At 50.7% G+C, this 12,482-nt stretch overlaps 4 protein-coding genes across 4 annotated transcripts; 2 read left to right on the top strand and 2 right to left on the bottom strand.

Moving 5' to 3' along the window:
• Nucleotides 1-177: 177 nt before the first annotated feature.
• On the top strand, nt 178-906 carry BDP55DRAFT_508244 (uncharacterized protein; the record flags this gene model as incomplete). Its single annotated transcript, XM_060567687.1, has 1 exon — nt 178-906. A coding segment is annotated over one exon (729 nt), but the record flags the coding sequence as incomplete, so codon positions are not given.
• A 1,973-nt stretch (nt 907-2,879) lies between these two features.
• BDP55DRAFT_660866 (uncharacterized protein) lies at nt 2,880-4,937 on the bottom strand. Its single transcript, XM_060574665.1, has 3 exons — nt 4,553-4,937; nt 4,307-4,501; nt 2,880-4,239 (listed from the first exon to the last, which is right to left on the bottom strand). The coding sequence occupies exons 1-3, from the start codon at nt 4,722-4,724 to the stop codon at nt 3,206-3,208; spliced, it is 1,401 nt and encodes a 466-aa protein (XP_060430830.1). The 5' UTR covers nt 4,725-4,937; the 3' UTR covers nt 2,880-3,205.
• Nucleotides 4,938-6,477: 1,540 nt separating this feature from the next.
• On the top strand, nt 6,478-8,968 carry BDP55DRAFT_660860 (uncharacterized protein). The gene has a single exon (XM_060574664.1). It carries the CDS (start codon nt 6,683-6,685, stop codon nt 8,684-8,686), a length of 2,004 nt encoding a protein of 667 aa, XP_060430829.1. The 5' UTR covers nt 6,478-6,682; the 3' UTR covers nt 8,687-8,968.
• A 401-nt stretch (nt 8,969-9,369) lies between these two features.
• On the bottom strand, nt 9,370-12,003 carry BDP55DRAFT_101551 (uncharacterized protein). Its single transcript, XM_060565301.1, has one exon. The coding sequence runs from the start codon at nt 11,704-11,706 to the stop codon at nt 9,508-9,510; it is 2,199 nt and encodes a 732-aa protein (XP_060430828.1). The 5' UTR covers nt 11,707-12,003; the 3' UTR covers nt 9,370-9,507.
• Nucleotides 12,004-12,482: the final 479 nt, after the last annotated feature.

The raw sequence follows: 12,482 nt of genomic DNA, 5'->3' as shown, positions 1-12,482 counted from the left end.
CTCCATGCCCTCAAGACTGCATCAGGTGCTGAAAACCGGCGCATTTTACTTTATCTTAGTGATTTATAAAGTTAGGGCCCAATGCCTCACTCCCGTCCAGCTGCTACAGACATTTTCAAGCACGTTCCTCACGCCGATGCCCTACCCTCACGATTGATATTACCGACGTCTACCAAAATGAAGTTGGTTCATTGCACGACAGGGGAGATAGATGATCACAGCTTCCCTCCAAAAGTCAAATATGCCATTTTATCTCATGTCTACTCGACTCCTGGACATGATGAATGGGATGCATATGACTCGGGTGACTTGCAAGATATAAGCCGTAAAACGGTCATCGACAATGCTTGTCTCCTTGCACGCCGAAATGGTTTGAAGTACATTTGGATCGACTCCTTATGCATCAACAAAGAATCATTCGATGAGGTTTCTGATACTATCAACTCACTTTGGAGATATTTCGAAGGTGCGAGCATTTGCTTGGTTTACCTATTCGATCTGCCCTGCTCCCCAGCGCCTTACGAATGTGTAGCAACGTGGAAACAGTCTTTGTTTTGGGCTCGGTCCTGGAGCCTTCAAGAATTACTGTTCCCCACGAGAAGCTACTTCTACGATTGCAATTGGCACTTCCGGGGAGACACTTCTTCGCACAATTTTCAACTCTTCTTAGGACGAGTCACAGACTGGCTACCTATCGGACGAATCACATATTCCGCTTCAGTTGCACGCAAGATGTCTTGGGCAGCGGGGAAGAAAGATACTCGTGGCGAGGATTCATCGTACGCTCTTCTCGGTATCTTTGACGTCACTATGCCCATCATGTATGGCGAGGGTAAAGAGTTGGCTTTCCGGAACCTTCAAGAGGCGATTCTCGACAAGACAGGCGACATGTCGTTATTTGTCTGGACCAGTTCTGACGTTTCAATTCCCCGAGGCATTTTTGCCATTTCAGCCGACGAGTTTGCGTCGTTTGTGTTGTCAAGACTTGCCCTTCCCCCCTCCAAAGACAGAAATATCCATCTTGTGTCTAGGAGTCGTGATGGGATCGTGGTCCAAGGCAATTGTCTTGTTCAAAGTGAGGACACCATCTTTCTCGACCTTGGATACAGAAAATGCAGTCCCCATACCGGCTTTTCAGAAGATAGATCTGGCATTCTGATCCGCCGGGGTGCATCTGGAATATATCATCGTGTGCAGCCTGACGCGATACAGACTGCGTCCGCAGTTGGGCGTACTGAACTCATGCGAATCACGATTGATGCGGGTTACTTCGTCGGTGGCTCCGTGCAAGGGACTCGGTTTTACCCCCAACGAAACTCGAAAACTCGCACACATTCGATTAGTCATAAGAACACGGCACTTTTGGTGAACGGTAATTCTACTCAGGATGTACCTTCAACTGCTGGGAGCCCTTCGCCGTTACGCACCTCAGCCGATGCTCCTAAACAGAATTGTTCAAGTTCGATGCCTGCCCTAGGAAATCCTCCGACGGTCACAGACCAACGACACAATCAGTCCCAGAAAACAGATCAGGCATCAGATTCAACCAATAAAGAAAGTGATCTCAATGATGTACCAACTGTTCTCAAACGAGACACCCTCGTTGAGACATCGTCCACTCGGATTATCACCCCAGGATCGCTCGACCATAGCACCGCTGGCAACATCACGAAGACGGCTACCGCGACGAGAGTGAAGCAGTCATTTGCTAATCACACAGCTCTTTTGGATGATGGCATCGTTGTCAAAGGTCTAGCTAGGAAGGCGTACAAGAATTTTCAGATATTCCAGCACATCGTCAATCACGACACAGAAAGGGAGAAACGACGAAGCAAAACAAACAACCTCCCTGTAGGTTCATGGAGACGCGGACCACGTAAATCACAGCGAAGAGCCATTCGGGCTCGATCTACTGAGTTTGCGTGTCCCTTGTTCGTTGAGAGCCCTTGGGAACATCTTCAATGTCTGAAGGCCAAGGCTTTGATTACAATGTCGGATGTCAAAGATCATATTTGGAGGTCGCACCGTGTCCCTTACTACTGCCCGATCTGCGCTCATACATTCTGTAACGCTTACTTGCGAGACCAACACATTGTTGAACAAGGTTGCAGCATTTCAGATGATCCTGCTTTCAAGGCACGTGTGACAGAGGATCAAGACGATCTCATTTCACGGACTCGGCAGCTTCCTGGTCGCAAAAGGCAGTGGTTCGCGGTCTGGAAGATTCTGAATCCGTCAAAAACTCAACAGCCAAAGTCTCCCTTTCTAAGCGACACAATGGGCTCTGGAGTAGTCTACTTCAAGAACTTTTACCAGTCTCGCAAGCTCAAAGGGAGGAAAAGGTTCAGAGAAGAGAGTGCGAATCTGATGAAGCTTGATGAAGCGGTGCTTCAGGAGGTTATTGACATTATGGTGGACGAAATGTTGAAATCCCCTACCAGACTTAGATTGCTCCAAGCGTAAATGAGTCGACACTGCTAAACGCCGGTGTTTTTCACATCTAGCAAAGGGGGTTTATCACAAGTCAAGATTGGATTCCGGCGCAACCTGACGCCTGATTTTTTTTCTTCGGTGTGTGTGGTAAACTAGGTACTTTAATGCTACAAAATAGAGTCAAGCCACATGATGAACCCGGGACAACATGCTTCTCAGTCTCAACAGCACAAGGCGCTGGGTGCCAGAGTGACCTACGAGACCTATCCCCGTCCATGAATATGTGCTGGCGATTACGTTTTCCGTCTGTCCGTATATCCTCTTGCCTTACGCTTTTGCCACCATTGAAAGTATTCAATGTTACATGCAGATCGAAGCTACACTGATGAATTTAACTTCTTTTAAGAGGCAATCTGAAATTACCTCATAACCAATGAAGTGTCGATGGCAGACAGTCTGGCCTAAGTACTTGCAAGTGCAGAGACCTACTAAACTACTTTGAGTTGTCAGGTTCGTGTCACTTTGAAAGACTGGAATCCCAGGTGAATCGCCGCAAATACAAACTGGCCACTGATTTTTTGCTGGCACTCAAGCAGGGCTTGCGTATCTTGGGCTTTCAAGAACAATTTCGGATCAGAAGTCTTTTATGATGAGCTCAATTGGATTCTCCATACTCCATCTGCCCACGTTTCTGAATTCCCCTGCCTTTCTTTTCGATATTAGTCTTACATTAGTGGACTTCGCAACCTTGACAGGAGAAGACACGATCATATCAGTGAGATTCAAATTCCAGTTCTTTGTCGTCGAATTTTCCCAAAGTCATGAATGTCGTGGACGGTGAGTATTTTGCAGGTGACGAAGGGCAGAGCCGCGATCTTGGAAGATTTGCCTCATTGCCTTCGCTTTGTGCTGCACTGACTTTCGCGAGCCGGCCCAAAATCAACAACAGATTGTCGCTTGTGGACGATTTCGAAAGGGAGACTGGCATGGTCTTGGGCAGCTCTGTTCCGTTTATCAGGCTCGTCTGTAAGGGGTCGTTATTGAGAGATGAGATGACCTTGGGACCATTCTTCTGCCATAAGTCACAGACAGTAGAAATGACCTCTTCCACCCCGCTCTTTAGGAACGGCGAAGCTGGAAAGGATTGCCCCGGGAACAAGATATCCCAGATAGTGTACCAGGAGTGTTCATCGCCCTTGGGACCGCTGTTCATCCTCTGTAACAGATCATTGACCTGATGTTCTGAGATACCTTCATCGATCCCAGCAGAACGCGGGCCGGCTCTACTTTGGCACTGCTGGTCATCGACATGTCCCTTGCACTTTCGTTTGTCCTTAAATCCTTCGTGACAGCCCGCGCAGTGGAACCGGTGCTTCCTGAGAAGATGCTGTTTAACGTCCTTCACTCTCTTCAAGTGGAAGCGAGCACAATGGAGGTGCGTGACTCGATCAAACTTGTAGAAAGGACAAGCGAGTCTTTTGCTAGACGGTGATCCTGCTTCCACATCGTGAAGCTCCTTTTCTACTTGTTCGCTATAGTCTGCAGTTACGCTTTTTACGTGAATCCCACTTGACGTTGTCTTATCCAAGGCCTCGATCTCGGATCTCGGCCGCTTGCGATGGCCGGCCCTGCTGGAAGTCAAGCTAGGTGTTTGATCAGGAGCGGGTGATGGATTTGTATCTCCCTCACATGGAAAAACGTATTGACTAGATGGAATATCACCGCTTTTGTGGGTGGCTTGTCTCGCCCACTGCGACGGACTGGATAGAATTACGCTTGGCTCGGGAAAGGTCCTCGTGTCAGAAACTGAGCTACATCAGTACATGTAGAATGTAAGAGCTACTCCTTTATCTTTGACAACCCCAGAACGGACCTTGTGAGAGCTGATAAGAGTAGCTTTGGTCATGGAAACTAGGAACACCCGCGGACTGGTAACCTGCAGGCTCAGGATACACTTCTTTGTGTGGGTTTGAAGGATGGCCCTGTGGGAGAGCAGGGCCAACGCATGGTTCGTCTGGAGGCGGTAGCCGTATCCAATCGCCAAAGAAGTGACTTCCAAATAGTTCTTCTACGATGCTTTTAGCGATTTTCAGTTTCCAGGCATACTGCTAAAACCTACCGCTGTGACAAGTCTCTGGCTCTTCCCGGAGGGACGGGAGCCATGGCCAGGACGATCCAAGCTCGTCCCAGAACGTCGTGGCCGGCGAGGGAACAACAAAGTAAGAGCCTGATAGCTGGGAGGCCACGTCCACGTCGTCAGGATAGTCTGGATGCTGAAAACTTGGATCCATGGTTGAGCCTCAGCCGTTGGGCTGTTAGCATTTACAAGCCAGCTACCGAGATCATTTTCGAAGTCCCAGAACACATCTCTCGATTCAGGGGGCTTTAGCTATGGTGTGTGGGAATCCCAGACTTATAGGTTAATGACAGCCCTCGTTTGGACCATGAGGATTTTGACGCGCACTTATGACTTAATGTCCCGCCTAATGAACTTGCAAGCTAACAATTCCACACCACCGAGCTCAGCGTCACAGAAGCCGGCGCACAAGTACCAGGCTTGATTCGAGATCCGGCAAGTGCGACAAGTGGGATTGGACACGGCTCTCCACTGAAAGGGAGCGAGATGGTTGCATATCTAAGGGCTGTGCAACATTTGATAAGCCTCCCTAGCTAGGTTGGGGAACGCATTTGCAGCCCGAAAGTGCACAAGTGTTCGTCTTGTCGTCTCGGCGCATCTGGCCCAAGTTACGCACTCTGTTGGCGAACCATTCAATTTGAAGGCTTCAGGTCAAAGTCATGGAACCAGATATGCAGTCAATATTCGCGGTGTGTAGGTACATGCATGATTTGTATTGGGTATCTTCTTCACCTCTTCGCAGCCTTCCCCCATGCCTTATCAAACTTCTCTATCCCCAATTGTGTTCCCTGTCTTCTGCCGGCTGTTTGTGCGAAACCGTAAGCTGCGAGCGGGATTGGTGGTTCCTCCTTTATCCACGCCTGGACTCTAGTGGTCCGCACAGCCTGCTGGCCGCTTTTGCCTAATCTGCTGGACAATAAGCATGACGAAAGTCGGTAAGAGACACGAACACCCACTTTGTATCTCCTGTATGAAGGGAGTGTGCATCGTTGCTCGGCATCTCGAGTTTTCAAACTGGACTGATTTTTCTTCTTTTTTTTGGCTGGATCTTCAAGACTGCTTGATTTGTCTTTACCAAGGCGAATGTTTGTGACTGAGAAACGAATGACGGGAACAGTTCAGTGTCCTTTTTCACCTCTTTTCTATGTCTTTCCAGTAGGCCCATACCATGCGTCCCTTCTTCACTGCGCGTTTCCCCCGAACATCGCGCAGCGCAGTTGTGCGCAATTGAAAGCAATTTCTTGAGCAGCTGCGCTTCTCTTCCAAACTGCGGCGGGCGAACAGGTGTGGAGCGAGAAGAATGGTTCGCCTCGGGGGCGTGTCGCTACCATGAGTACTTGGCGCACTCCAACATCGTAGAAACGAGCAGTCGCGCGTTTCGACGTGTCAATCTGCCCGTTTATCGCGTGCAACTGATCAGGAGTGACGTAGATGCAGGTTTACAGGGAAACCGAAGTGGAAAAACTTCCTGTAGCACCGCATATCCGGATCAAGCTTCCTGACCTTAGAGGATGTTTTGGCGCAAGGCAACGGCTTGCCTCGCACATGGGCCTAGAGTCTCGGGTGGCGTGGCCGCCTGAGAACATAGAGATGGCTCGATGGGCTTGCAAATCAAGTGACTGGCGACAGAATCACTTCAAGGGAGAGGGTACATTGTTGGATCAGAATCTACGAGACCGGACAGCCTTGCTTTGGGCTCGATAGACGCGAGAGAGGCGCGATACTGTACAGTTCGACGGAACCAAATCGGATCAGAACGCCCCCGAGTCCGCCCCGGGAAATTTGCAATGGCTGTGCAGTGCTCCGTACGCTGGACTATGCTGGCTGGCCGGCCGAAGAGCCTCATCCGTGTCCTCGTCGGGACGCAAGAACTTGAGAAGTAATGATGTTTACTAGGAGATTGAAGAAAGGCAGCCACGCTAAGGAGAGGAGTCGGTTGAGGAGGCGACTGGATTTCCTCCAGGATTTTCCACAGATGGAGGCAGTCACTGGTTTCTTTCCTCTTTTTCCAGTTCTTACGATTCCACCAGACTATCATATATCCTTTGCCCGGCAGACGTTCACAGCCAACAGCCTGGAAACATTCTGTCTAGATTCCAACCACCTTTGCCAATGAGTTTGCTACTGAGGCTCTCGAGTGGCTTGATCGTCTACTCAGACACTGCGGCCAACCGGCTGTCGACCTTCGGGGGAAACAGTTGGGGCCAGTCATTAGGAGGCTCGTGTACCGTCAGCGACGTCTGTTCCACTGCTACAGACGCACTGAGAGTTTGTCCGCATTTGCTCAACTCGCTCTTTGGTTCTCTCGCAAACCCGTCACAACTGAGCCTTTCCCACGTTCAATTTTCTTGGGCCGGCATTACCGTAGTGCAAACTCCCTCCCATCATCTCAGTCCAACACTCGCACAGCATACATGTTCTCCGTGGCCAGACTTGGAACGCGACGACCTCAATATTCGTTATGGCCTTTACAGCTTCCTCGCAGTATGTGGCACTGGTCTTTGCCTGCTGAAGCCAGTTGCTGTCGCTCTGTTCGGCAACTTGGTGCCGGCACCACCCCGCTCCAACGAGAATCAACGTTCCCTGGTCATCGAACAATGGTCTACAGGCTGGTTGACCTTCAGCGACTTCCTCACTCGCCCACCCATTTCACAGCTACTTCGAGAAGTGGTCACCAAGCCTAAAGTATACCTTGCGCAGTTCGTGTGCAGACCAGGGAGCATCACTTCAGGTAGTAAGACTCACGAATACGATGGGGTTTTGGCTTCTGAACCTGGAGAACGTCGGAGCAGGAAGAGAGCTACAAAGTCAGGCGGGAGCGCTACTCCTAGTACCACAAGCCGCGGGCGTAGTAGGAAACGCCAGCGTGTTGCGGTCGCCCCCAAACCAAAAACCGTCAGGAAGGGGAGGCTTTTCGCGTGCCACTTTTACGCGCACGACACTGTTGCTCATGAGTGCTGCCGACACTACAAATTCGACGAAGTGAGGGATATCAAGAGGCACATGACAGAAGAGGGTAGAGGCAATCACCGCCAGCCCATCCATTGTGTCATTTGCTTCTCCTTATTCGACACATTCGCAGAGCGCAGCGCACATTTGAGATTACGAACATGCCGTGCCGGTGTCTGTAATTTCGATGCTTCTGGTCTAAACGAAGACCAAATAGCTTCTATTCGGGGACTTAAGAAGTCTCGCGGTGAAGATGAGAAGGAATTCTGGTTCAAGATCTGGGACATTATCTTCCCAGGCGAGCAGAGACCATTATCCCCCTACTCTGACGACGTCGACGAGCTCGCGACAAGACGCCGGGTCGCTCCCAGAATGGCCTTAGGTGTGCAACAACTTGGCCTAAGGCTTGGGTGGAGTGACAACGACGTCCAAGAGGTCATTCGTGTGCTAGACAGCAGCTGGGGTCCAGGCCTGGCAGTGTCGCCATCGCCAGTCGAGCAACACACTTCTTCTCAAGCTGTCATCGGCATTCAGTCATCGCCTACACCTTCGTCACGTCCCTCCAATTCATCTACGCGTTCCATTCAAAGCCAAGTGTTCCCCAACAGCTCCGCTCCCGCCACGGCCTCTCTCCAGTCTCCCCCAAACTCAGCCAGTCCGACAAATACAGCCAATTTCAGTGGATTGCAACCCCGGTCGAGGTCTAATCCTTTTCAGAGCCCGTTTGAACCATTCAATGCTCCGAGGAACCCTCATCGTGCCCGAGTAGCACACATGTCATACAATTTGGCGTTGTCAAACCACAGCGCCGTTGCTCAACAGCAGTGGATGGCTAATCAAACCGACTGGCCTCGCTTCAGAACAAATAACATGTTAACCACCAATCTCCCCCGAGTTCACTACGCAGGCGTCGGACAGGCTCAGTCGCCCTATGCTCCGCCTGTACCTGGGCTCAATCTGTATTCGCAGGGGCTGAACCAGCGACAAGCAACAATCAACCCGATCATTACTGACAACTGGACGCGTTTCATTAATGATCCTGTGATAGCTCACGACACGCTCGGTGATGAAGAATATCAGTCACCAAGTAGCCTCCTTCCATCAGAACACTGCGAATGCCAGCGCGAGCCGGGAAGGTCCCCAAAGAGATGCTATTTGCACTATTGATTCTGTCCTTCTCATATTGTACTTTCGCCATGTTCTTTCCTTTCATATTTACTTGGGTCGATTACAATCGGTTATTGGAAAGGCATAGGGTGCTTGTTTCGGCGTCAATGCTTTCAATAGTGGCATTATACCCGCATTAGCCATCTCGAGAACAGGACCAGATTCGGTGAACTTCACGAAGTTGGAGTTGGCTTGGATTTCACAGGTAGCATTCAGGACATGGGTAGATTTCACAGCGCAATTCGTGCGACACGTCAGCGTAATCCAATAGCAGAAACGTGCTTTCGTGTACTACAAATCATCTCGTTCTTGATGCGTTCTGATGATGTGAGTAGTAGGTATTTTGTTGCCTTGCCCGTTGGAGGGGTTGCTCGCAAACTTTGATGTCAACTTGTGAGGCCATTCTCGGTCCATTCTCGATGCGCTATCAGAACCGCTAGCTTTTTGACCGACCTGTGCCTTCCATGATATTTCATTCTCAAAGTTTCTCACAACTGAGATATTTTGAGACAGATCACCCCATGATCTGGTGGCCCAAGACTTCATTTTACGATCACAGTTTGGCTTCCCTATCCCACGCGAAGCATGCCATCCATCACCCGATGGTCCACAAACAGCAAAAAGCTTCCATAGATGCGTTTTGGAAGCTTCTCAACAACATGATCTCTTTCAATAATTTTCCGGTTCTTAACACGACTTAGCTATGTCCTTGTCATGACTTCCGCATGCTCTCTTCAAAGGAAGGCGCGACTGGATCAATCTGGCTGTAATTTCGTCCCACGCACTGCATTTCGCATCCGCTCTGTGTCTTTTACATGCCTTCATGCGCCGTCAGCTCCGTCGGCGAAGTTGAACATGCTCGGGTAACTATCGCCGAAGGATTGCAGGACCTCGTTGAAAATGGCGGCATCGAATTCGTCGGCATCAGTAGGTTGCAGACTTGATGAGTCCCACCATTGGGTGGCCAGCCCGCCCAGCTGCGTTCCGTTGAAATGGGAACTCTCATCGGTGATGCGAGTGTGGCCGTCTTGGAGAAAGTTGTCTTGCATCTCCAGACTCTGATATTGGATTGTGTTGGAACCATGTCCATGAGCGTCATGAACCAGTGTCTGGTTCTGGGGTGGGGGAACTGGCGCGGGTGCTGCTGCTACGGCAACCTGATCATCACCGTCTGAATTCCAACGGATTTGCCCCGCCTGTGCAACTTCAGGTTGTTCTAGCACGCGGCTGACAGCACCAATGATGCACATAACAACAAGGTTCCTGTTTTCCTCTGTGAGGGGTTGCTGTAGTGAGGCTTCTCGCTCGGAGACGAGGTCCTCGACTATGTGATGGCCTTCTTCCCTCCACAGCTCTCGGCGCATGGTACTGATATCCTCAACCATTCTGCCGAGAAAACAAAAAGCTGGTCTTGGGCGTGGCAGTCCGGGACAGGCAATATCCCACACGCTGAACCACTGATCTTCTGTTGGTGCATTTGGGACCCTTCCCTCCAACAAAGAGTCTTGTTCTTCTGTCATCCAAGGTGGGCCTGATGCGTCCCCGGCATCACAGGAGCGCTCCACGATATGCCCGTCGCAATCGTCTCTTCTTTGGAACGTCTTCCAGCAAATGGGACAGTAGAAGGCTGGTCGACTGTGTCCTCTTCTCATGTGCTGTTTGACATCCCGGATTCGCCTGAGATGAAGCATCGCACACGCTGCATATCTTTCTGAGTCTTTGCGAAAGAAGGGGCAGGCCAAAAACCTCTGTTCTGTATTCTCTCTGGAACTGTGTTGGTCGCCTTCGGGACCCAAGTTATCCGGATCGTCATCATCGGGGGGCTCATTGTTATTTTGACAGGGGGCGGTTTGTTGCTTCCTAGACCCCGCGTGCCGTTTCGACAGCTGTTGCTGTTCCCCTTGCTGATCTTCAGACTGGCGGCCACGTTTTCTACTAGGAGCTTTCCCTCCTCCTCGTCCTCCGGTCTTCTGGCACTGGGCAATCTCCAGGCGTTCTTCGAGAATTTGCAGAGTTCTGAAAACTAGGCCGCTTATATTGCGGAATGTTTTCGTGCCTTCCAATGTTGCCGAAGACGGCCTTCCGGAGACAGCGTCTATCCCTGACACGATTTCGCCTGAAGAGTCGACAACATCGACATCGGATCTGGGGACTTGTCGCCTTCGACTGCGGACGAGATCTGGCATGACACGGGGAGGCCAGGGCTTGTAGACAGGAGAGTTTCGGTCGATGTACGGCGAAGCTGGTTGAGGTTTACCGGGAAATACAATGTCCCAGATACGATACCATTCCCTCAATGGATTTTGCTCACAATAGTCTCGTATTGCGGCAGCTTTCGAAGGCGAAAGGCCGGCCGACAGTGTAGTCGCCTCAGTAGCAAATACATGTTGTAGGTTTGATGGTCCGGACGATAGCTCTCTAGGGGTGCTTGATGTCTGGCGCCCAGGGGTGGAACCTGTTTCCGTTCTTGATGAAGGTACTGTGTGTGATCTTAACAAATGCTCCTTCAGTCTACGAATCGTGGGAAATTCGCAGGCTGCGGTCCTAGAACAGCAGCCGCACTGAGAGGGATCGTATTTGACGTAGTGGCACGCAAAAAATCGCATTTTGCCCTTTCCGGTTCCAACCTCATTCATGTTCGAGGCCCCTGGCGGCTCTGGCGGCTCTGAACCGCCGTCTTTAGAATGAGACTGAGGCATGGCTGACGACGGTCTATTGCCCCTGTACTTTTCTGTCGTTGTAGCAGAGAATCCAACTGCCGCGTCTCCGGCGATCGCACCGGACCCAGCCTTGCCCTCATAAATGTTGAGGTTTCCGCTTTGGGGGAGCGAGATGGTACGGAGCGGATACCTTGAATGGATTGAGGTAATGGTAGACTCGCGCTGACGTGTGCGCATCCGTTCCTGATCTTCGGACTCTGCCGGCATTCGGGGGCTCGCGATGGTGATCTCTCGGATGATATCATAGCCGCTGCTCCAAGCAGTAGGTCGATCGCCCATCCACGCCTCACGTACCTCCATGTTGCTTAGAATCCCGAATGGTGAGTGTGGTCCCGATACGATTACCGAGGTTTGCGAATGCTATTGAGTTAGCGAGATAATGTTGCTGTTGGAGTGACACTTGGTCCAAAATAGTCGAGGACGATCGAGCTCCCCAGTGACTACTTTTTTTTTTTAAGGGTCAAGATGAAGTACTTAAGTGCCTATTTGAGCGTTGGGCGGTTCGTGTTCTCGTCACCCTGTCTCAGTCTGCCCTGTTTACTTACGTGTCAGTGGCGTCTCTCTGTCGAACAATCAGATCATGAGACTAGTAGGCAACTAATGCAACTTGCGGCCTTGCCTGCAGCACCGCGCGATGGCAAGATCACAGAGCCGAGTTTGAGTTGTAAGGGATATCAACACCCGGCCCTGTATTCCTACCACCGCATGGGCACCTAAGCCATGCGACAATGGGAGAGCACAATTGTGCTGATGGAAGCTAAGCACACTGGTGCTCAAGTCGCCTAAGGCGTACACGGCGCCTTGGCTGAGCTTTGGCTAGTGGCTGGCATATTTCGAGCAGACCTCGAAAGAACAAGGGTCCTTTCTCGCAGGATTTATCTTCAGAACCAATGCTTCAAGTAATGCTCTTGACGGGAGTAATGTATCCGTCGGTGCGGGAGTAGGACAAGCGTTTGACATTCCGTGTCTGGTTTAAGTCCAGCCCGGCTGGCCAATGCAGGCCAGAGCTAGGCATGTACACAGATGTCCTGGAGTTACAATGTCTTCCCATGTCTTTGAGTAGATATTCCTGAAGT

This window comes from Colletotrichum godetiae (genome assembly GCF_030913485.1).
Source record: "Colletotrichum godetiae strain CBS 193.32 chromosome Unknown BDP55scaffold_16, whole genome shotgun sequence".
Lineage (NCBI taxonomy): Eukaryota > Fungi > Ascomycota > Sordariomycetes > Glomerellales > Glomerellaceae > Colletotrichum > Colletotrichum godetiae.
Note: the sequence above shows the minus strand (reverse complement) of the source record. Positions and strands in the feature narration are given on the sequence as shown.